The sequence below is a fragment of the Oryctolagus cuniculus genome, chromosome 6, assembly GCF_051225735.1.
Source record: "Oryctolagus cuniculus isolate XC-2025 breed Fujian yellow rabbit chromosome 6, ASM5122573v1, whole genome shotgun sequence".
In the NCBI taxonomy this organism is placed as follows: domain Eukaryota; kingdom Metazoa; phylum Chordata; class Mammalia; order Lagomorpha; family Leporidae; genus Oryctolagus; species Oryctolagus cuniculus.
Genome location: NC_142872.1, coordinates 24,108,916 through 24,132,452, shown reverse-complemented (window position 1 = coordinate 24,132,452; position 23,537 = coordinate 24,108,916). Strand labels below are relative to the sequence as shown.

Here is a 23,537-nt window from a genome sequence, read left to right as displayed (position 1 = left end):
TCTTTTAAAAAGCCCTATTTGTATTTTCTTTGATTTTAACTCTCTTAATTGTCACTTCTCTCTGAAGGAAACTTGAAAATGTGTTTTCTGTTGATTATTTGAAGAAGAATCTTATATTTTATTATAATTGATATACATTTCACCATTGTATTTCTTGCTTTTTTTTTACTTGCATCAAAGTTTTAAAGCTGTAAAGGCTAATAGTATGAAAATATAACAATTTTGGAGGAGAAAAATGTGTAAAACAGCAGTATTAAAAGTTTCAGTGTTGGACAGCGCCACGGCTCAATAGGCTAATCCTCCGCCTGCAGCGCCGGCACCCCGGGTTCTAGTCCCGGTTAGGGTGCCGGATTCTGTCCCGGTTGCCCCTCTTCCAGGCCAGCTCTCTGCTGTGGCCCGGGAGTGCAGTGGAGGATGGCCCAAGTGCTTGGGCCCTGCACCCGCATGGGAGACCAGGAGAAGCACCTGGATCCTGGCTTCAGATCAGCGCGATGTGCCAGCCATTGGAGGGTGAACCAACGGCAAAGGAAGACCTTTCTCTCTGTCTCTCTCTCTCTCACTGTCCACTCTGCCTGTCAAAAAAAAAAAAAAAAGTTTTAGTGTTGTAAATGTCCATCTAATAGTTTATGGGGCTGTGCTGAAAAACCTGTAAAATAAGCATAGTTTGGCCGCCTTTATATTTCTAGTTGAAAGGAGTCATTTATAAATCTGTTTACAGATGGGATAACCTACTTGTTTTAATAATAAACCTGATTAAACATAACTGGATAGAAAAATTACTATTAATCTCTTATAGTGAAATGTCTTTACCTGAATTTGGAGGAAGCTTATTTAGTGCCTTTTCCTGGGATACTCAGTGACACTGCATAAAAATATTTAAAGTAAAATCAGAATGTCATTAGAGAATTTTTTTTGTCTTCAAAGTTGTTAATATTGAAGTTAATTTGCAATTAGGAATTTCACATTTTTTGTCCTCAACATGGGTTCTGTCTGAATGAGTTACTGTGTGTGTAGTATTCAAAACATGTTCGTGTGTATTCACATTTAATCAGGCTTGCCACTCTGTGAGGCAGTGGTATTCCTGTTACACACAAGAGGAAATGGGCTCAGAAAGACTGTCTTTCTGAGAATGAAACAATAGTATATAAAAAGGTACATTTTAAATCCTGGCACAGATTCTCCATCCATGTCTAGCAAGTGTTGCATCCTGAAGTTACTAATATATTGATTCTACAATCATATTCTGATACTATATTTGCCTTTTTTAGATAACAATACTATATCTCTTATTTTTTCACAGTAGCACTTTTTGAGTATTTGTATTTTGTCTTCCTGTGTTAGCTTCTAAGAAGTTCGTATCTAAATGCTTAATTCATTAATAAAACAGTTGTAAATATTAAATGTTAATGTAAATTTTAAATTTGCTTTTCTTTAATTTTTAACAATAGCTCTATTGAACTATAAGTGACATACTGTAAAATTTACTCTCCTAAGGTGTATAACTTAGTGTTTTTACCACATAGTGTTATGCAACCATCACCATTATCTTCTCCCAAGACGTTTTCATTACCGCACAGTGAAACCCAGGGTCCATTAGCAATCACTCCCTCTTTCCCTTTGCCTAGCCTAACAGCCACTAGTAACTTAATTTTAAGGATTTGCCTATTCATGCCATTTCCTGTAAATGGAATCATCCATGTAAGTTTAATAGAAAAAGGTTTTAAGAAGTTACTAGTAATATGAGAAATTTCCATTCCATTACGTCCTTTGCACTGATTTTCATGTTACTTGAGCAGATCAGTTTTTAAATCTGCATGGGGACTTTTCCTGTTTGGTGTTCATTTCATGCAATAAATAAATCTGCTGACGTGTATATGTTTCCTTGTTCTCGACCTTTGCTCTTCACATATCTGAATAGTGTGTTCATGGTGTTATGTAACCTGTTCCCAGGGCTCAGGTGTCTGTAGCTAAGAAGCATTTATTCTTAGTTGGATATGTTCACCTGTTCTTAAAACAACAACAAAACGTTAAGTCTGTTTCTAGTGCCTCCTAACTTTATAGAAATATAAATATCACTTAGCTTCTAAAGCAGAGTTTTTCCATATGTGTTATTAGATCATCTGTCTTGGAATAAATGTTACAACAGCAAACTGTACCATCCTTCTGTGGAAACCCCTCTTTTCCTTCAAATCTCACCCCGTTCCACTCCTCACCATTACTCATGGGTCTCATGTATACCAACAGTCATCGGCAGCAAGGACTTCACCACTTTGCCTACTTTCTACAGCAGTGTCGCCCCCTCTTCTAGGTGACTCCATTGTATGTCAGCGTGGACAGTGTACCCTGTTGCCTAGTTTCCTGTATCTCTCACTCCACTTCCTTCATCTGTCCATACCAGAGCCAGGCCTTGGAACGTGCCACCACCCAGTCCTAAACTTCTCTTGAACTCTTCAACCCCATTATCACCTCCACTTTACTGGCACAGTTCTCACCCTTTTACTACATCTATACCTTCTATGGCTTATAGGCTTTTCCTCCATTCTCCCACTTCTGTTCTTTAGAAGCCTACCTTTGATCACAACCCCCCTCCACACACACATACACACACACACACATACACATACACACACTACCTACTCCTGTACTTTTATCTACTCGGTGTGATCACTTTAGCCTGTCATGCAACTCTCAAAGTCCTGTTCCAGTGCCCTTTTTCATTGCCGTAATCCCTGATCTCCAGTTACTCCGTGTTCTGGAAAGCTGAGCATTGCTGGGGGTTGAGGGAAGATTAGAAATCCATGTCCACTTGCTCTACTGTGATTGTTTGCTTTTTAATTCTAACTGAGCCCTTGGATCCGTGGTGATTTTTAACTTGATCCATTCCCTACAGTAGCTCTTCTGATACTTGCCCCGTGTCTTAAAATTTCTCTCCACCTCTTCACTTTTGTATTTGATCCTTGACAACTCCACAGATTGCTTTCTCATCTTAGAGGAAAAGATACAATCTCATTTCCAGCTCCTCTTGAGACTCTGGCCCTCCGTTTTGGTTCATTCCTTCTTTCTCCTCCTTAACTTTAACCTCTCCCTTTGCGTTGGCTCCTTCCTTTCTGTTTCTCATCATACTGAAGCCTCAGCCTTCTTGGAGAAGAAAATCTCTCTCCTCTCATCCTTTTCAGACTTTCTGATAGAGGAGTCTCTCCTGACCTCTCTGCCTGTGAACCTCTCTGCTCCCCAGTAACGGCAGCAATGAGGCTTACTTTGTGCGTTGTATCTCATTTGATCTTTACAACGCCATGAGAGATTTTTTAGAAGAAACTTCTGCTGAAGGTCAGGCCATTTATGAATCATGGAGCTGGTTCTTCTGTACGTTAGCACTCACCACAGACTGTGCTACAGCACGGCTGCATGGCCGTCTACTCGTGCTGTAAGCAGTTGGTTCCTTGTCACCAAAGCCAGTTCAGGCCTCCAAGTTGTATTGGATGTTGTTGACTTCTTTCTTTCCCATTTCTGTCACTCTTGCTTCTAGTTCTTCTACTCATTAGTTCTCTCATTCTCATCTGTTCATTGAAGACCACCTCAGGGGATAGCATTCTGATAGCTAAGACAGGAGGACATTTTGATGCTGGGAAGGTGAATAGGCAGAGGTTTTCAAGTGGCAAAGTATGGGTCACTACAGTGAATGGCAAGCAGTTTACTTTGACCCAGGGGAAGCTACAAGTAGTGAGCTGTTTAGTTTGGAAAGGTAGCTAAGAAATAAATGGTGGGGGCCGGCGCCGCGGCTCACTAGGCTAATCCTCCACCTTGCAGCGCCGGCAATCCGGGTTCTAGTCCCGGTCGGGGCGCCGGATTCTGTCCCGGTTGCCCCTCTTCCAGGCCAGCTCTCTGCTGTGGCCAGGGAGTGCAGTGGAGGATGGCCAAAGTGCTTGGGCCCTGCACCCCATGGGAGACCAGGAGAAGTACCTGGCTCCTGCCATTGGATCAGCGCGGTGCGCCGGCCGCAACGCGCCGGCCGCGGTGGCAATTGGAGGGTGAACCAACGGCAAAGGAAGACCTTCCTCTCTGTCTCTCTCTCTCTCACTGTCCACTCTGCCTGTGAAAGAAAGAAAGAAAGAAAGAAAGAAAGAAAGAAAGAAAGAAAGAAAGAAAGAAAGAAAGAAAGAAAGAAAGAAAGAAAGAAAGAAAGAAAGAAAGAAAGAAAGAAAGAAAGAAAGAAAGAAAGAAAGAAAGAAAGAAAGAAAGAAAGAAAGAAAGAAAGAAAGAAAGAAAGAAAGAAAGAAAGAAAGAAAGAAAGAAAGAAAGAAAGAAAAAGAAAGGAAGGAAGGAAGAAAGGAAGGAAGGAAGGAAGGAAGGGAGAAAGGAAGAGAGAGAGAGAGAAAGAGAGAAAGAAATGGTGGGGCCAGCGCTGAGGCTTACTAGGCTAATCCTCCACCTGCGGTGCCGGCACCCCGGGTCTAGTCCCGGTCGGGGCGCCGGATTCTGTCCCGGTTGCTCCTCTTCCAGTCCAGCTCTCTGCTGTGGCCCGGGAAGGCAGCAGAGGATGGCCCAAGTGCTTGGGCCCTGCACCCGCATGGGAGACCAGAAGAAGCACCTGGCTCCTGGCTTCCGATCGGCACAGCATGCCAGCCGTAGTGGCCATTTGGGGGTGAACCAATGGAAAAGGAACACTTTTCTCTCTGTTTCTCTCTCTCTCTCACTGTCTAACTCTGCCTGTCAAAAAAATAAACAAGGGAGGGAGGAAGGGAGGGAAAAAGAAGGAAGGGAAAAGAAAAAAGAAAAGAAAAGGTGGAACATCAGGAATACAAGCAGCAGTGTGGTCAAATCATTTCTCAGCTCCACATGTATGGGTAGCCCAGGAATGTACTGCCTACATCAGAACACTTTTGAGTGGGAGAAAGCACCACTAATAATTATACTGACATAACAGGTATAAGCTCAGACTCTCCCAGCAGACTGAGAGTCATAGTTCCTTAGACTGTGCAACAAGTCAAGGTCAAGGCTGCACTTTGGTAGAGCCACTCTGGATGCAATGTACTAGATGATTAGAGACCAATTACTTGAGATTAAGATAGCCGTTTAGATTATGACATAAGGTTCTTGCCTACGTGGTTTCTGTGGAAGCAAGTAATCATAGGATCAGGAAATAACTGAATGTGGGATGTGAGGGAGAGGAAGGAATGATCTATCATAGTCTTGAACTGGAGTGATTTAAAAATGTTACTTAGGGCCGGCGCCGCGGCTCACTAGGCTAATCCTCCGCCTAGCGGCGCCGGCACACCGGGTTCTAGTCCCGGTCGGGGCGCCGGATTCTGTCCCGGTTGCCCCCCTTCCAGGCCAGCCGTCTGCTGTGGCCAGGGAGTGCAGTGGAGGATGGCCCAGGTGCTTGGGCCCTGCACCCCATGGGAGACCAGGAAAAGCACCTGGCTCCTGGCTCCTGCCATCGGATCAGCGCGGTGCGCCGGCCGCAGCGCGCCGGCCGCGGCGGCCATTGGAGGGTGAACCAACGGCAAAAGGAAGACCTTTCTCTCTGTCTCTCTCTCTCACTGTCCACTCTGCCTGTCAAAAAAAAAAAAAAAAAAAAAAAAGTTACTTAGGAGCAGGCATTGTGGTATAGCAGGTTAAGTCACCACTTAGGATATGCACATCCCATCTCCAGAGTGCCCATTTGAGTCCTGAGTACAGCTTCCTGCTAATGCATCCTGGGAGACAGCAGGTAGTGACTCAAGTACTCAGTTCCTGCCTCCCATATGGGAGACTCAGATGAAGTTCCTGGCTCCTGGCCTCAACTTGACCCAGCCCCAGCTGTTGTTAGCATTTGGGGAGTGAACCAGCAGATAAAAGATGTCTTTCTCTGTGTATCTCCCTCTCCTTGTCACTCTCTCTTCCAATAAATAAAACCAAAATTTTTTTTAATGAAGAGGGAAAAAATTCCATTAAAATTATACTTAATCATGTAAACAGAGTTACACTTTTAAAACTGCTTGTTAAAAATCTTTAGAGAGCCACTGCAGTATAAGGGAAAGGGCATGTATATGGAAGTCAAGAGAGACCCACGTTTGAAAGGTGGAAGTGCCAATCATTAGCAGTTGAGGTCTTGTTATTATGACATCGATTTCTTATTCTGAACAATAGAAACACAAATATATTTACTTAGAAGGGTTCAATGGTGATAACTGCAAGGGGACTAGTACTGTGTACCTTATAGTAGAAAAAATAACAGCAGGCAATATTATTACAAGTGTTACTCCATGCCAGATATTGAGTGCTTTGTGCATATTAATTTATTTCATCTTCACATCAGCTATTTAAGGTATTTATCTCCATTTCAAGATGAGTAAAGTGAGGTAGCATGCTAAGGTAGACAGTAAGTGGTAAAATCCTGGTTCCAGAGCTCCTGCTCTTAATCTCTATACTGAAAGGCTCCTAGGGATTCCATAAATGACAGTTGTTTTTTTGTTTATTAAATTGGAGTATTCAGTATTATTTCTTTTGTCCGTATATTATAGGTGGCAGACATAAATTTCAGAAGCCTAAATTTAGTCTCAGATTTGTTTATCACTGTGACTCCTGCCAGGGAAATTAGCTGTCATTTTTTTTTAAAGATTTATTTTATTTTATTTATTTATTTATTTTTTGACAGGCAGAGTGGACAGTGAGAGAGAGACAGAGAGAAAGGTCTTTCTTTGCCGTTGGTTCACCCTCCAATGGCCACCACGGCCGGCGCACCGCGCTGATCCGATGGCAGGAGCCAGGTACTTCTCCTGGTCTCCCATGGGGTGCAGGGCCCAAGTACCTGGACCATCCTCCACTGCCCTCCCGGGCCACAGCAGAGAGCTGGCCTGGAAGAGGGGCAACCGGGACAGAATCCGGCGCCCCGACCGGGACTAGAACCCGGTGTGCCTGCGCCGCAAGGCGGAGGATTAGCCTAGTGAGCCACGGCGCCGGCCTATTTTAATTTTTTGAGAGAGAGAGAGCCAGAGAGAGATCTTCCATCTGCTGGTTCATTCCCCAAATGGCCGCAACGGCCGAATGTGAGCTGATCTGAAACCTGGAGCCAGAAGCTTCTTCTGGGTCTCCCACGTTGGCACAGGGGAGGTTTGGGGCCATCCTCTGCTGCTTTCCCAGGTGCATTAGCAGAGAGTTGGATTGGAAGTGGAGCAGCCGGGACTCAAACCAGCACCCATATGAGATGCCAGTGCTGCAGGCCAGGGCTTTAACCCACTGTAACACAGTGCTGGCCCTGTCATTGATTTTTGTTCTCAGGTCACAGCACCTTCAATGCAATCATATCACTCAGTAATACTAGCTTTTTGCCATATCTGTTCAGCTTCACACCTCTGAACATGGTATGCACTTTACAAGCTTCTAGCAGACTCCTACTCATTCTTCAAGACTGAAGCCAAATATTATCTGAGAAGCTTTTCCCTAGCTGCACCTTGTTGCCTCTGTAGAGCTGTGGAAATAGGACACTGGGAAGAGAGATAGCTAGACTGGTTTCTCCTCTTTTTATTTAAAAAAATATTTATTTACTTATTTGAAAGGCAGATTGATAGAGGTGTTACATCTGCTGGTTCACCTCCCAAATGGCTGCAACAGCCAGGGCCGGGCCAAGCAGAAGCCAGGAGCCTGGAACACCATGCTGGTCTCCCAAATGGGTGGCAGAGACCCAGGTACTTTGGCTGTCTTCCACTGCACTCCCATGTGCTTTAGCAGGGAGCTGGCTGGGAAGCAGAGAAGCTGGGACTCTGATCTGTGCTCTTACGTGGGATGCTGGTGTAGAAACCACTGCTCTACAATGTTGGCCTCCTCTTTCATACTTAACATAAAGTACATTTGTGGACATACATTCCCCTTCCTGATGCATTATTTATTGTGATTTGTGCAATATGGGCAGGTTTTTTTTCCCTTTGTATTTATTTAAGTCTTATAACCATAGAGTAAGTTGACATCAACCCAGATAATCTATCATTGATTTATGATGATTTTCAGTTAAATTACCTTTGTGATTGATCATAGATCATTTCCAAATCTTTTAATACCTGTAATGCACATCTTTATGCATAAAGCTTTTATATACATATATACATATACATCTTCTAAAATTCTGAGTCAAATGGTGTCAAAAGATAGATTATTGCCAAATTGCTTTTGAAAAAGATTTATAGCAGTTTATACTTTGACCTACTGCATTCTTTTACCATATCCTTTCTATTTCTGGCTTTTATAATTCTTTTTTTCATTCTGCCACTTTGATGGGCAACATTTGTCTCTACTTGGTATCTTGATGGCATTTTATTTTTCTGGCATAAGTATAGATCAGTTTACGCCATTCTGGATAATAGTGTTTATTGACACTTTGTAGTAAGGTTGTGGTGGTATTATGCACTCAGAATTGGCATTTAAAACAGTGTGTACTATTGACTACTAAATTCAAAACTCTGTTTTCCAGACCCTATAAGATTTGGACATGTCCTTCATATTTGATTGGATTTACAGTGGTTTCAGCAGCGTGCTACAGTTTTTAGGTAATGTAGTCTCTTTGTTCTTTATAGATTTCCACACTTGAGCCTATTTATGTAACAGTGATTAGTTATAGATCCTCTTTATATATAAAACAGGGATTAAGAATGTGGGTTTTGTGGGGTAGGTATTAGTGGCACAATGGGTTAATCTACCTGTTGGGACACTCACATCCATATCAGAGAGCCAGTTCAAGTCCCAGCTACTTTGTTTCCAGTCCAGCTTCTTGGTAATACACCTGGGAAGGCGGCAGGTGGTAGCTCCAGTACTTGAGTCCTTGCAATTCACAAAGGATACCTAGATGAAGTTTGTGGTTTTAGCTTTGCTCAGTGCTGGCTATCACAGGCATTTGGGGAGTGAACCCAGTGATGGAAGATCTCTGTCATTCTGCCTTTTGAATGAATGAATGATTAAATAAATGTCTTTAAAAATAAAAGAATGTGGGCTTTGAAAATATGTCCAATAGGCCGGCGCCGCGGCTCACTAGGCTAATCCTCCGCCTAGCGGCGCCGGCACACCGGGTTCTAGTCCCGGTAGGGGCGCCGGATTCTGTCCCGGTTGCCCCTCTTCCAGGCCAGCCCTCTGCTGTGGCCAGGGAGTGCAGTGGAGGATGGCCCAGGTGCTTGGGCCCTGCACCCCATGGGAGACCAGGAAAAGCACCTGGCTCCTGGCTCCTGCCATCGGATCAGCGCGGTGCGCCGGCCGCAGCGCGCCGGCCGCGGCGGCCATTGGAGGGTGAACCAACGGCAAAGGAAGACCTTTCTCTCTGTCTCTCTCTCTCACTGTCCACTCTGCCTGTCAAAAAAAAAAAAAAAAAAAAAATGTCCAATAACTCATCTGTTTTAAATTATGGACTCCTGGGGCTGACACTGTGGCACAGCAGGTTAAGCTGCTGCCTGCAACTCTAGCATCCCATATGAGCGCTGGCTTGCTGCATTTCAGATCCAGCTCCCTGTTAATGTGCCTAGGAAAGTAGCAGAGGATGGCCCAAGTGCCTGGGCCCCTGCCACCCATGTGGGAGACCAGGATGTGCAGTTCTTGCTCCTGGCTTCATCCTGGTCCAGCCCCAGCCATTGCGGCCATTTGGGGAGTTAACTAGTGGATAGAAGATGCGTCAGTCTCTTTCTCTCTCTGATTCTGCATTTCAAATAAATAAATCTTTAAAGAAATGCAAATTAATTTTTCTTCCTCAGCCCGAGTTTCCTTATGTTTAAAATGGCAATAAATTCCTATTTTTTTAAGATTTTTATTTATTTATTTGAAAGTCAGAGTTACACAGAGAGAGAGAAAGAGAGAGAGAGAGAGAGTCTTCCATCCTCTGGTTCACTCCCCAGTTGGCAACAACAGCTGGAGCTGTGCCGATCTGAAGCCAGGAGCCAGAAGGTTTTTTTTTGATCTCTCACATAGGTGCAGGGGCCCAAGGACTTGGGCCGTCTTCTACTGCTTTTCCCACGCCATGGCAGAGAGCTCGATCGGAAGTGGAGCAGCCAGGACTTGAACCAGTGCCCGTATGGGATGCCAGCCCTGAAGGCAGTGGCTTTACCCGCTACACCACAGCACCAGCCGCAAGAATTCCTACTTCTTAGGGTAGTTGTTAAAAATATTACTGGGCCAGCGCCACGGCTCACTAGGCTAATCCTCCACCTGCAGTGTCGGCACCCTGGGTTCTAGTCCCAGTCAGGGCGCTGGATTCTGTCCCGGTTGCTCCTCTTCCAGTCCAGCTCTCTGCTGTGGCCCGGGAAGGCAGTGGAGGATGGCCCAAGTGCTTGGGCCCTGCACCCACATGGGAGACCAGGAGAAGCACCTGGCTCCTGCCTTCAGATCAGCGCAGTGCACTGGCCACAGCGGCCATTGAGGGGTGAACCAATGGAAAAGGAAGACCTTTCTCTCTATCTCTCTCTCTCTGTCTACTCTGCCTGTCAAAAAAAAAAAAAAAAAAAAAATTACTAACAGGCTGGCCTTTGGCCTAGCAGTTAAGACACTGATTTAAGACAACCATGACTCACATCAGAGTTCCTGGGTTCATTGTCTTCCTCTGTCCCCTGACTCCGGCTTCCCACTAATGCAGATCCTGGGAGCCAGCGGTGAAGGCTCAGGTTATTGGTTCCTACCACCTGTGCGGGAGCCTGCATTATTTCCAGGCTCCTGGCTCCTAACTTTGCATTCTGTTTGGTCCCACCTGTCACTGGCATTTAGGGAGTGAACCAGCAGACAAGAGTGCTTTCTTTTTCACTCTTTGTCTTCTTTAAATTTATTATTAAAGGAATATTACTAAAAAATACCTACCATTTATTAATGTATGTGCATACTTTAATGAATTATCTTATTTAATGCATGTTCCAGGGAGCAGGCCTTGGCCTGGCGATCAAGATGCCCACATTCCGCATTGGGATATCTGAGTTCATTTCCTAGCTCTAGCTCCTAACTGTAGTTTTCTGCTAATGGAAACCCTTGGAGACAGTGGTAATGACCCAAGTAATTGGATTCTTGTCACATGGGAGACCTGCATTGAGTTCTTGGCTTCAGGCACAGCTTGGCCTAGCCACTGCAGGCATGTGGGGAGTGAACCAGCAAACAGGAGCTTTCTGTCTTCTCTCTACTTCCCCACCCTCATCTTTCAAATGATTGGGAAAAAAATATTCCAGAAGTGCATTGTGCATCATAAATGATCATTTATAATAAGCATTATTTATTCAATAGTTCTAACCAGTGACTTTCCTCTGTTGTTTAAGATTTTGTTTCATTAACTTATTTATTTGAGAGTCAGACAGCAAGATAGGCAACGGGGCAGGCATTTGGCACAGTGGTTAAAATGCCACTTGGGATTCCCACATCCCACATCATAGTGCCTGGTTTGTGTTCTGGCTACTCCACTTAAGATTCAGCTTCCTACTAATGTGCACCTTGGGAGGCAGAAGATGATGGCTCAGCTGCTTGGATCCCTGCCACCCATGGAGGAGACTTGGAGCAAGTTCCAAGCTTCTGGCTTCTACCTTACCCAGCCCTGTCTGTTGTGGGCCTTTGGGGAGTAAAGCACAGGATCAAACATCTTGCTCTGTTTCTCTCTCTGTCTCTCTTTCTTTCAAATAAATGAAAAATAAATAACTTAAGCATTTTCATATAGTAAAAACTTAAAAAGGGGGGAATTCCCATTTGCCTGTGCAGTGGGAATTGGGAGGAGGTGGAAGATACCAAAGCTGGGAACCAGGAATTCAATCTGTGTCTCCCATGTGGGTAGCAAGAACCCAGTCTCTGGAATCATCACCACTTTCTCCCAGAGTTTGCATCCACAGGAAGTTGGAATGATGAGGCTGAGCCAGGAATTCAAACTAGGTGCTGGGGCTGTTGATGTGGCATAGCGGATAAAGCCACTGCCTGCAGTGCCGGCATCCCATGTGGGCACCAGTTCGAGTCCCGGCTGCTCCACTTCTGATCCGGCTCTCTGCTGTGGCCTGGGAAAGCAGTGGAAGATGGCCCGAGTCCTTGGGTCCCTGCACCCTGGAGGAAGCTCCTGGCTCCTGGATTGGCACAGCTCCAGCCATTGTGACCATCTGGGGAGTGAACCAGTGGATGGAAGACCTCTCTCTCTCTCTCCACCTCTCCTTCTCTCTCTCTGTAACTCTGACTTTCAAGTGAATAGATAAATCTTTTTTTTTTTTTTTTTTTTTTTTGATTTGACAGGTAGAGTTACAGACAGTGAGAGAGAGAGACAGGGGAGATCAGGATAAGTACCTGGCTCCTGCGTTTGGATCAGCGCGGTATGCAGGCCGAAGTGCGCTGGCCGCGGCAGCCATTGTGGGGTGAACCAACGGTAATGGAAGACCTTTCTCTCTGTGTCTCTCTCTCACTGTCCACTCTGCCTGTCCAAAAAAAAGAAAAAAAAGAAAATTTTTATTTTTTAAGTTTTTCTTTAAAGATTTATTTATGCAGGCCAGCATTGTGGCATAGTAGTTAAGACACCACCTGCAGCACCAGCATCCTATATGGATGCTGGTTCTATTCCCAGCTGCTCCACTCCCAGTCCACCTCTCTGCTGATGTGCCTGGGAAAGCAGCAGAAGATGACCCAACTGCTTGGGCCCCTGTACCCACAGGGGAAACCCAAAAGAAGCTCCTGGCTCCTGGCTTCAGCCTGGGCCAGCCCTGGTCATTGGAGCCATCTGGGGAGTGAACCAGTAGCTGGAAGATAGACCGATCAGTATCTCTCTCTCTCTCTCTCTCTCTCTCTCTTTCTCTCTGTGTAATGCTACTTTCAAATAAATAAAATAAATCTTGAAAAAAAGATGTGTTTATTTGAAAGGCAGAAAGAGAGATGGAGGGAGAAAGAGAAAAAGATCTTTAATCTACTAGTTTTCTCTCCAGATGGCCACAACAGCCAAGGCTGGTCCAGGCAAAACCAGGGACACAGAGCTCCATACAGGTCTCCCACATGGGTGGCAGGGACCTAAGTATTTGGGTCATCTTCCGCTGCCTTCCCAGGCACATCAGCAGTGAGCTGAATTGGAAGCAGAGCAGCCAGGATTCAAACCAACACCCCAATGTGGGATACAGCATTGTTGACAGCAGCTCTGTTCACTGTGCCACAACACTGGCCCTTGTAAGTTTTTAAAAACCAATGTTGATTGCTTTCTTTTTTTAAAATGAAATACCTCACATCATTGTATATATTTTTCTGAAAGGTGAGATCTGGATTGGATTTCCAGTTCCCGACTTTGGCTTCAGACTTGCTTCAGCGTTGTAGACATTCGGGGACAGACATTTGAGGAGTGAATCAACAGACAGGAGATTTGTCTCCTCTCAAAACAATTAAAAAGTCATTAAAACGAGTGTTGACACTGTGGGGCAGTGAGGTAGACTGCTGCTTGTGACACTGGCAGCCACACTGAAGTACTGGTTTGGGTCTTGGCTGCTCCGTTTCTGATCCAGCTTCCTGCTAATGTGCTTGGGAAGGCAGCAGATGATGAAGTACTTGGGTCCCTGCCAACCATGTGGGAGAAGATGGAGTTCCTGACTCTTGGCTTTGGCCTGGTCTCAGCCTGGCTGTTGCAGCCATTTGGGGAGTGAACCAGCACATAGAAGATGTTGCTGTCTTTCTCTCCTTCTCTCTTTGTTACTCTGACTCTCCTATAAACAAAGTCTTAAAAAAAAAAAAATTAGGTCTTCAAACAATTCACTTCTTAGACTTAAGTGTGAGTCAAGCATTAGGTGTTATTGGTATGAATTTAGTAGAAATAAATGGCCTGAAACTATAATTGTTTAATATCTTTTTAAAAAGATTTAGTTTATTTATCTGAAAGGCAGAGAGAGAGAGATATCTTCAGTTCACTGGTTCGCTCCCCAAATGGCCACAACAGCATAAGCCAGGCTGAAGCTAGGAGCCAGTAGCTTCCTCTCAGTCTCCCACATCGGTGGCAGGGGCCCAAGCTCGTGGGCTATCTTCTGCTGCTTTGCCAGGTGCATTAGCAGAGAGCTGGATCAGAAGTGGAGGAGCCAGGATTCGAACCAGCACCCATATGGGATGCTGGCACTGCAGGTGGCAGTTTTACCCACTACACCACAGCACTGGCTCAAAATTTTATTTTATTAATTTTATTTATTTGAAAGGCAGAGTTCCAGAGAGAGAGTTAGAGACAGACAAAGAGGTCTTCCATCAGCTGTTTCACTCCCCCAAATGGCCACAATGACTGAAGCAAGGAACCAGGAGCTTCTTCCATGTCTCCCACATGGGTTCAGGGGCCCAAGCACTTGAGCCATCCTCTGATGCTTTCCAAGCATATTTGCAGAGAGCCAGATTGGAAGTGGAGCAGCCGGGATGTTAACCAGCACCCATATAGAATGCCAGTGCTGCAGGCCAGGGCTTTAATCCACTGTGCCACAGCACCAGGCCCAAGTAAGTATTTTTTGACCTACTGTGAGTCAAGACAGGTCTCCTGTCCTGTGAAATAATGTGGACATTAGACAACTGAACACATAAAGTTCAGGAGAAAATTTAGCAATAAAATATCATTCTATTATAATCTGGTCAAGCTGCATTTTTCTGTATTTCAGTTAATGAATATCTGGTTGATAAGTCTAAAATTATATGCTTCTTTTGGTAGTTGTTGTAGAGTTTTATGTATCCTATGATAAATAGTTTAAACTTATTCACAGGGAAATTTGACAATGAACTACTTAATTTTTTGACATAAAAAGTGTCTTTTTTTTTTTTGACAGGCAGAGTGGACAGTGAGAGAGACAGAGAGAGAGAGAGAGAAAGGTCTTCCTTTGCTGTTGGTTCACCCTCCAATGGCCGCCGCGGCCTGCACACTGCAGCCGGCGCACCACGCTGATCCAAAGGCAGGAGCCAGGTACTTATCCTGGTCTCCCATGGGGTGCAGGGCCCAAGGACTTGGGCCATCCTCCACTGCACTCCCTGGCCATAGCTGAGAGCTGGCCTGGAAGAGGGGCAACCGGGACAGAATCCGGCGCCCTGACCGGGACTAGAACCCGGTGTGCCAGCGCTGCAAGGCGGAGGATTAGCCTAGTGAGCCGCGGTGCCGGCCAAAAACTGTCATGGTTTTTATTGACAAAAATGCTTAACTTGTTTTCATCCATGAAAAATCTCTAGCTTCATAAATACATGGTGCCAAGTATTTCATGTATGTTTTCCTAGTAAAGCACACGGATATGCACCCCTACATTGTCATGGTAATTAATGTTTTAGCAACATAAATATTTTGGTAACATAGGTAATCTATTAACTAAATAATCTCTTAACAGTTAGTTTTATAATTATTTGAAGTCCTAACTAGTGAACAAATTAAGAATAGATCTTTAGAAAATTAAAATAGGCGGGGCCGGCATTGTGGTGTAGTGAGTGACATTGGGATCACACATGGGCGCCGGTTCAAGTCCCAGCTGCTTCCAGCTCCCTGCCGATGCTCCTGGGAAAGCTGCAGAGGATGGCCCAAGTGCTTGGGCCCCTGTACCCATGTGGGAGACTCAGATGAAGCTCCTGGCTTCGCCTGGCCCAGCCCTAGCTGTTCAGGTCATTTGAGGGGTGAACCAGCAGATGGAAGATAGCTCTCTCTAACACTGCCTTTCAAATAAATACATCTAAGAAAGAGAGAGAAGAAAAGAAAAGAAAAGAAAAAAAAAGAAAAGAAAAGAAAAATAAAAGGGAGGGAGGGAGGAAAAAAACAATTTAGAAATTAAGCTAATTTGGGTCAAATTTAAAGTCATTTGAATAATCTGTGTAAGATTTACTTTGACCAATCATAGCTTTTACTCTACAGGATTATATAAGAAAACTGGTAAATTGGTATTTCTTGGATTGGATAATGCGGGAAAAACAACATTGCTACACATGCTAAAAGATGATAGACTTGGACAGCATGTCCCAACGTTACATCCCAGTAAGTATGTAACATATTACATAATACTTGATCCATTCATGCTGAATCATGGGCGGCACTAACCAAAAATGGTTTGTATTTTGTTTTTTGTTTTTTTTTTTTAGATATAAATTATGATATGATTATTTGACATATTCCTAAAGCAGTAAATAATACATGACTGGGCCGGCGCCGGGGCTCACTAGGCTAATCCTCCGCCTTGCGGCGCCGGCACACCGCGTTCTAGTCCTGGCCGGGGTGCCAGATTCTGTCCCGTTTACCCCTCTTCCAGGCCAGCTCTCTGCTGTGGCCAGGGAGTGCAGTGGAGGATGGCCCAAGTCCTTGGGCCCTGCACCTCATGGGAGACCAGGATAAGTACCTGGCTCCTGCCATCTGCCGCAGCGCGCCGGCCGCGGTGACCATTGGAGGGTGAACCAACGGCAAAGGAAGACCTTTCTTTCTCTCTCTCTCTCTCTCTCACTGTCCACTCTGCCTGTCAAAAAAAAAAAATAATAATAATAATAATAATAATACATGACCTGGCTCCCATTTAGATTTTGAAATAATACTCATACCTTTTTATCAATTAACCCTCCCTTCTGCAGCTAGAGGAATTAAAAAGTTATATCTCACAGATTGTGACATGATTGGTAAATACATATCTTGATAACTTTAACAGTATCTAATATAAACAGCACTATGGAATTAATCCAAGAAATGGGGAATGTAATGATTTGTAGAAAATCTTAAAATTTTAAAAATAATTTTGTATTCTTTGTTTTAGAAAGGCCACCTTGAAAACATTAGTAATGACTCTGTAAATTCACTAATATTTATCATTCTATATGTATGCTTGTACAGTGGTTGCTGTTTTAAGAAAATGATTGGTGTTAAAATAACAAAATTGTTATAAATAGAAGTCTAATATATAAATACCTATGACCTCATTTTTACTAGTGAAGAGATTGTAAATCAAAGATATACAAAGTTTAAAGACAAGTGAATACATATTATGAAATGAGTATAGCCATAATAATAAGTATAAAATTGAGAACTAGACCAAAAAATATGATACTGTAAGTTACTTAGTTCAGTAAATGTTCAGAGAACAAAGAAAGAGAATAGAACAGAAGAAAAGCAAAACAAAGTATTTTGTAAAACTGTTAGTAAGGTTGGAAAAGGAAGATTTCATAAAAAATTGATAAATCTTTTTTTATATTAGGAGAAAAGAGTGGGGCTTGGCAAATAAGATTCTGATACAAGATCAATACTGTTAAAGAAAAAATGATCATGATGAAATTGAATATATAAAATTGTCTGCAAAGACAGCAGAATTGGAAGAGACTACATGGTCTTATATTAGGTGTAAGTCATTTTTTTACTTTTTGATGTTGCTCTCTTTTATTTATTCAGCAAATATCTACTGAGCCCCTTCTTTATGCCAGACATTGTTCTAGATGCTAGGGCTACGGCAGTGACACCAAGCAGATGTTTTCTCAGCCGTCCCACAGCTCACACTCAGTTCACCTTCTGTTTCTCAATCTCAAGTATCAAAGGTAGCATAGAGAAATCCTAGGATCTAGCAGTTCTACTCCTGGACGTTTATCCAGGAGCAATGAAAATACACATTAACCAAGAGCCTTGTACAGGACTGTTCATACCATGTGTGGAAACACCACGTGGCTGTCAAAAGGGGAATGAGAACTGAACATCTGGCCTAGTGGTTAAGATGCCACTGGGGCCGCCTGCATCCCATATCAGAAGGCCTGGATTGAGTGCTGCCTCTGCTCCTGAGTCCAGCTTCCTGCTAATATGCAGCTTAGGAAGCAGCAGGTGTTGGTTGGCTCAAGGAATTTCGTCCCTGCCACCCATGTGTGAGAACTGGATTGGATTCCCCAGCTCCTGCCCTAGAAGCGTGGCCCATCCTGACTGTTGCTAGGGAATAAGCCAGCAGGTGGCAACTCTATCTGTTCCCTCCTTCCCTCCCTGGCCCCCCAGATAAATTAATTAAAATTCAGAAACAACAAATGAACACTGGGACTCAGCAAGAAAGGGAAATAAACTACTGCCACATTCAGTCATATTAATGCTACATGGAATAAACTGGTCACTAAAAATTACCTGCCATTTTTATGAAAGTCTAGAATAGGCAGACCAAATTCAAATCACTGGTTGCTTCTGATGGTGGAGCTGAGAACTGATCTTGGAAAGGCTAAAAGGGAACTTTCTGGAATGTTAACAGCGTTCTATATGTTATTCACACTGGGACTTTTACGTATAAGGCAGGGGATATATTGGTGATTGTAACCATCCTGAACATTTGCCAACCACATCCAAGCATTGTCTCCTCCTGGTGGATAGTAACTTTGAACGTGGATTGTATTCAGTATTTTAAGCAGTTGGTATTCTATATACAGGGTTAACAGGACTTAACATTCTGGGCCAGAGCATTTACACTGAATCTTTCATTATGATTTTAGGGGACCTCTTTGGGCCATGAGGCGGTAACAGAGTCTGGAATTACTCTCTCACTGTAAAGGACTAGAAAACTGGATGAAAAAAATTAGATAATAACTGTTTTCAGATACTGAGCAGTAGCTAGCACAAGAGTGTGATTTCTGAGAAGCAAACAAACTCCATTATTCTAGCTTTATGCCAGGAGGTAGTTTTTCAGGGTGTGTTACAAAGAGAGGGGACCCAAATATAGCCCGGTAGTTTCGCTGAGTTAAGACAGAGACCAGACTTTGGGGAGGCCAAGGTGATTAGAATTTGCTAGGCAGACAGGATGGCAGAGAGGAGGGAGCCCTGAAGAGAAGGGACTCCTGATATTTGTGTGACTAAAAACCAGTCTAGACATGCTAAAGCTGACATTCCACAAGGCCAATCAAAGAACCATTGCTGGAGAAAAAAACAATTATAAGTTCATAGTCAAATAATTACTTGAACTCATTGTGGGGCTGGCAGTCATTCAGCTTCCTACCAGCCAGAACAGGAATAGTTGGTTGGGTACACAAGGCATTCAGTAGATTCAGAAGGATCATGCCTTAATAATTGAGAAAAACTAGCCCCAAAATGAAGGCTACTCTAGATCTGCCCTAACAGAACTTAAAAATTCATCGGCCAGAAACTTAACTGTCAGAAAAATCCAGTCTTCAAAGCAATACAACAAAATGCAGCATCCAGTATAAAAGTACTAGACTTGATAGGAGCAGTAAAATGTGATCCATAACCAGGAGAAAAATCAATCCATAGGAGCACAACTGGGAGTGACAGGAGATGATAGAATTAGCAAATAAGGTGGTTAAGGCCGCTGTTAATAAATATACTCAAGGACTCAGGGAATGCACAGCCCGCAGGCCACGTAAAGCCTGCGAAATCATGTGTTCTGTCCCTGTCAAAGCAACCACAGGTGGGACTCAAAATTCAATAAATATATAGCAAGCTAATCTTTAAGTTAATAATTTTGTGGGGCCTATGAATATGCAAATGGATCATCAGAAAAAAAGAGCCCCTACCCCTGATAAAGGATAACATGAAAATAATGAGAAGAGAAATAAAGTCTATGAAACTGCACCTGGGCCCACTGCCTGCAGTGCCGGCATAGCATATGAGCACTGGTCTGAGGCCCAGCTGCTCCACTTCCCATCCAGCAGTAGGAGATGGGCCAAGTCCTGGGACTCCTGCACCCATGTTGGAGACCCAGAAGAAGCTCCTGGCTTCAGATTGGCCAAGCTCCAGCCATTTGAGGAGTGAACCAACGGACGGGAACATTTCCCTCTTTCTGCCTCTGCTTCTCTATCTCTGCCTTTCAAATAAATAAATAACTCTTTAAAAAAAAAAAGATGGAACTTCTAAATATCGGAAATGAAATTTTCTTGGGGTGGGATTAACAGACCATTAGTGCTAGCAGTGCAGAAGGAAAGTCCACAGGCTTAGGTCAATGCAATAGAAACTATACAAAATGAAGCAGAGAGAGAGAAATGACAAAGAAGAATAAACAGCCTCAGTGACTTGTCAGACAATATCAAGCAGTCTGACAAACCTGTAGTTGAAGTTGCAGATGGAGAGTAGAGGGAACAGAAAAAATATTTGAAGAAATAACTGCCAAAATGTTTAATAATTGCTTATATTACTAAATCTGTCTCATGTCAGCCATAAGAGAAAATTATTGAAGTTACACAAAACATTATTTTAATTCATGGCAAATAACTGCGACTAATATTTTCAGTAGAAAGAACAGAGAAGGGAAAATAGATAAGTACTTTATTTGTAGTAAAGAACAAAATTGATTATGACAGTCATTTGTATTATATTGTTAATTTGAATTGGCATATATCTAAGGACTCTTTTGTCAATTCCTAAGTGTCCAGTTTGATTTTATTTGCAGTTAAAGAGAATCAAACATTAAGTAATAATACATGCCATGGATAGGTTAATGTGTTTCATGTTGTGAAAATATTTTGTATTGTTATTTAGCTTCAGAAGAACTCACCATTGCTGGCATGACTTTTACAACTTTTGACCTGGGTGGACATGTTCAAGGTAAGATTCTATTATTATTATTATATTTGCTTTGTTTATTTTAACTTAATTAAAAAAAAAATGGAGGGGCTGGCGCTGTGGTGTAGTAGGCTAAGCCTCTGCCCGTGGCGCCAGCATCCCATGTAGACACCGGTTCAAGTCTCGGCTGCTCCTCTTCCAATCCGGTCCTCTGCTTATGGACTAGAAATGCAGTGCAAGTGGCCCAAGTCCTTTGGCCCCTGTACCAGTGTGGGAGACCTGGAGGAAGCTCCTGGCTTCAGATTGGCCCAGCTACAGCCGTTACAGCCATCTGGGGAGTGAACCAGCAGAAGGAAGACCTTTCTCTGTCTCTTCCTCTCTATAACTCTGCCTCTGAAATAAATAAAATCTAAAAATTAAAAAAAAAGTAAAAATTTTAAAAAATTTAAATGGAACCATTATATTCTAGTCCATAAAATCTCATTCTGTTCAAGCAAGGCCAGAGTAGGCTTACAATTTAAGAATTACGGTCCTTAGGTAAATGCTTTGGAAACAAGGAATGAGGAACTGCTTTTGGCACAGCAGTGAAGATGCTGTTTGGGATGGTAGGTGGCAGGTCATGGCTCAAGTACTTGGGTTCCCGCCACTCACCTGGGAGAGCTGGGTTGAGTTCTGGGCTCCTGGCTTCACTGTGGCCCAGCCCTGGATATTGTGGGCATTTGGGGAGTGAATCAGAGGATGGAAGATGTTTGTCTGTTTCTGTCTGACTTTCCAATAAAATGAAAATAAATTAGAATTTGTAAAGAAAAAACAAAACTAACTTGATAACTCTTGGTCAATGTAAGTCAGAATTGCCTAGCGTGATAAAGTATGAGTACAATTTAGCTTCCATTCTGTCTCCCCTTCAGTCTGCCTTTCACCTGCCATCACAGTCAGGTTATGAACATGTTACCACTTTGTAAGGCTTCATTAACCAACTCATTACTTAGAAAATGCAAGCCAAACTCATTGACCTGGCACCCAAGATCTTTGAGATCTAAGCCCACTTTGTTTTTCTGGTCTTTGTTTCCTGCTGTTCTCCTTCCTGCTCTCTGTACTACAACCAGACCAGACCATTAAGTATTTGGCATTGTCGGAACACACTAAGTCATAATTCATGGATATTTACTTCTGGAATATGACTAGAGTGAGCTGAAATCTAATGGAGTTTGTCTAAAACTTCAGTTTTGTGTCGTTTTTGAGGTATGTCAGAAAACTCAAGTTAGAGTAGAGTATTCTGGTGTACCCCAAAAGCGCTTCTGTCCTCTCAGAAAGACTCCTGGAAAAATCACTCTTACAGTTTCACAGACTTTAATTATGTATTAACACTTAAGCTTGTTTTCTGTTGTGAACAGAATGGTTTGCTTTTATTATTTTAGCTTAACAGGCTAGTACCTAGTCCTAGCTTCAGATTTATCCTTGGCAAAAAAGCTTGATAAACAGGCAGTGTCAAAAAATGAATTTTGTGTATGTTTATAAAATAGCTTTCTGCTCATATGTTACATTTATGTAATTTATCTAATGAACTTAACATGTGTCCTTGACCTATGAAAGCAAATATCAATTCTGTTTTCACATGGGAAAACGGAGAGAAAATAAAGTATTTAAGTTGCCTACAATAAAGGAAAGCCTGAAATTTCTTTGGGTTGATAGAAAGTTTTTGGCACTATTGGGGAAAAGATTTACCTGGCTGTACAGTGAAGTAGAAGCAACTAAGCAGTAACTTCACTTGCTGTCTTGTTGGACTCTTCCAGCAATCCATTTGCTGGGTTTGACCAGCAAATAATATCTAACTCTGGTTGCTTTTGTTAGCTCGAAGAGTGTGGAAAAACTACCTTCCTGCTATCAATGGCATTGTATTTCTGGTGGACTGTGCAGACCATGAGAGGCTGTTAGAATCAAAAGAAGAACTTGATGTAAGTAATTAAAATTAATCATATTTTAAAAATCATTCTGGTAAACCTAAAGAAATAGGTTGGAGATACAGGTATCAGAATACAACTTTTTTGCTGTCCCTTATGAAATTCCTGACCATTAGCTAAGTTCAGTGATTGCTTTAAGTAGTGGTTTCTCAAAGAGGACAGAAGCAGTAAATCGGAGTAATTGTAGCTATTGACAAAGTATTTAGACACCCTTCCTGAAGCCTTGAGCACGCCCTGCACAAAGCATGATCTTCTGGTATATTCCTGTCTGCTGCATTCCTTGAGTGGGCTGGTCTTATGTTCCTAGTTTCCTAGAAGCCATTTCTTTAGGAGTTGGCCAGAACCTGGAACTGGTACAACATACTGTCTTTATCACCACTCCCAGGAGTGAGCAGGGGCCTGTGTAGTTACCTCCTCTCCCTTCTCCAGAGGGCTTGGGAGAAACAGGCAAGGCCGGTTCCAGTTCTGAGGCAACAGAGTAATCCAGTCCGTGATCTGTTCCGCTGTCAAAGCAGGCAAACTAATGTTTATTCATGTGGCAAAGTCCCAGTAGGCTCTGTGGCCATGAAACAGGGTCAGGGAATGCCAAACACTGCATATTACTTAATGCTTCTGTTCCCAGTTCTCGGAGCTTCCATGAGGTTAACTTGCCCAAGGTCACACCTTGGAAGCAGAACCAGAAACAAAACCAGGTCTGTCTGCCTCCAGGGTGCTGGTCTTGCTGCTCGATCTCACTGATTTACGTAGTGAACAGGGTAAGCTTTTACGGGAGCCCCAGGAAGGCAACAGAGTTGTGGTAATGGTTTAATCAAGCACATTAGGATGTAGGCAGAGTTTGCCATAGGGAGTTGGCATTCCATGATCAGGTCTAGAATGAACTATTGTGTTGACTATTATGGTGTCTCATCAAAATAGGCTTTTTAGATATTTTCATGTCAGTTTCTTATTGTTTGTATTGTTTCTTTCAGTCACTAATGACAGATGAAACCATTGCTAATGTGCCTATATTGATTCTTGGGAATAAGATCGACAGACCTGAAGCTATTAGTGAAGAGAGGTTACGAGAGATGTTTGGTTTATATGGCCACACAACTGGAAAGGTAAAAAAAAAAAAAAAAAATCCAGCAAGTTTGATTCTGCAGTACATATGTCTTCTTAAATTACAACTGTCCAGCCTCATAAAGCTC

The 23,537-nt window shown here is 43.1% G+C and overlaps 1 protein-coding gene across 3 annotated transcripts in view; it reads left to right on the top strand.

Moving 5' to 3' along the window:
• The window catches only part of SAR1B (secretion associated Ras related GTPase 1B), a 28,316-nt gene that overhangs the window by 2,719 nt on the left and 2,060 nt on the right, over nt 1-23,537 (top strand). The window contains exons 2-6 of one of the 3 annotated variants that reach the window (XM_002710214.6): nt 8,447-8,522; nt 15,791-15,910; nt 20,366-20,431; nt 22,241-22,344; nt 23,319-23,450. In XM_002710214.6, coding sequence (XP_002710260.1) covers nt 8,465-8,522; nt 15,791-15,910; nt 20,366-20,431; nt 22,241-22,344; nt 23,319-23,450 — 480 coding nt within the window. In that variant the 5' untranslated portion in view covers nt 8,447-8,464. Of the gene's footprint in view, nt 1-8,446; nt 8,523-15,790; nt 15,911-17,111; nt 17,255-20,365; nt 20,432-22,240; nt 22,345-23,318; nt 23,451-23,537 lie in introns of those variants that run through there. The other 2 variants (XM_017341062.4, XM_089335870.1) reach the window with 2 other exon arrangements.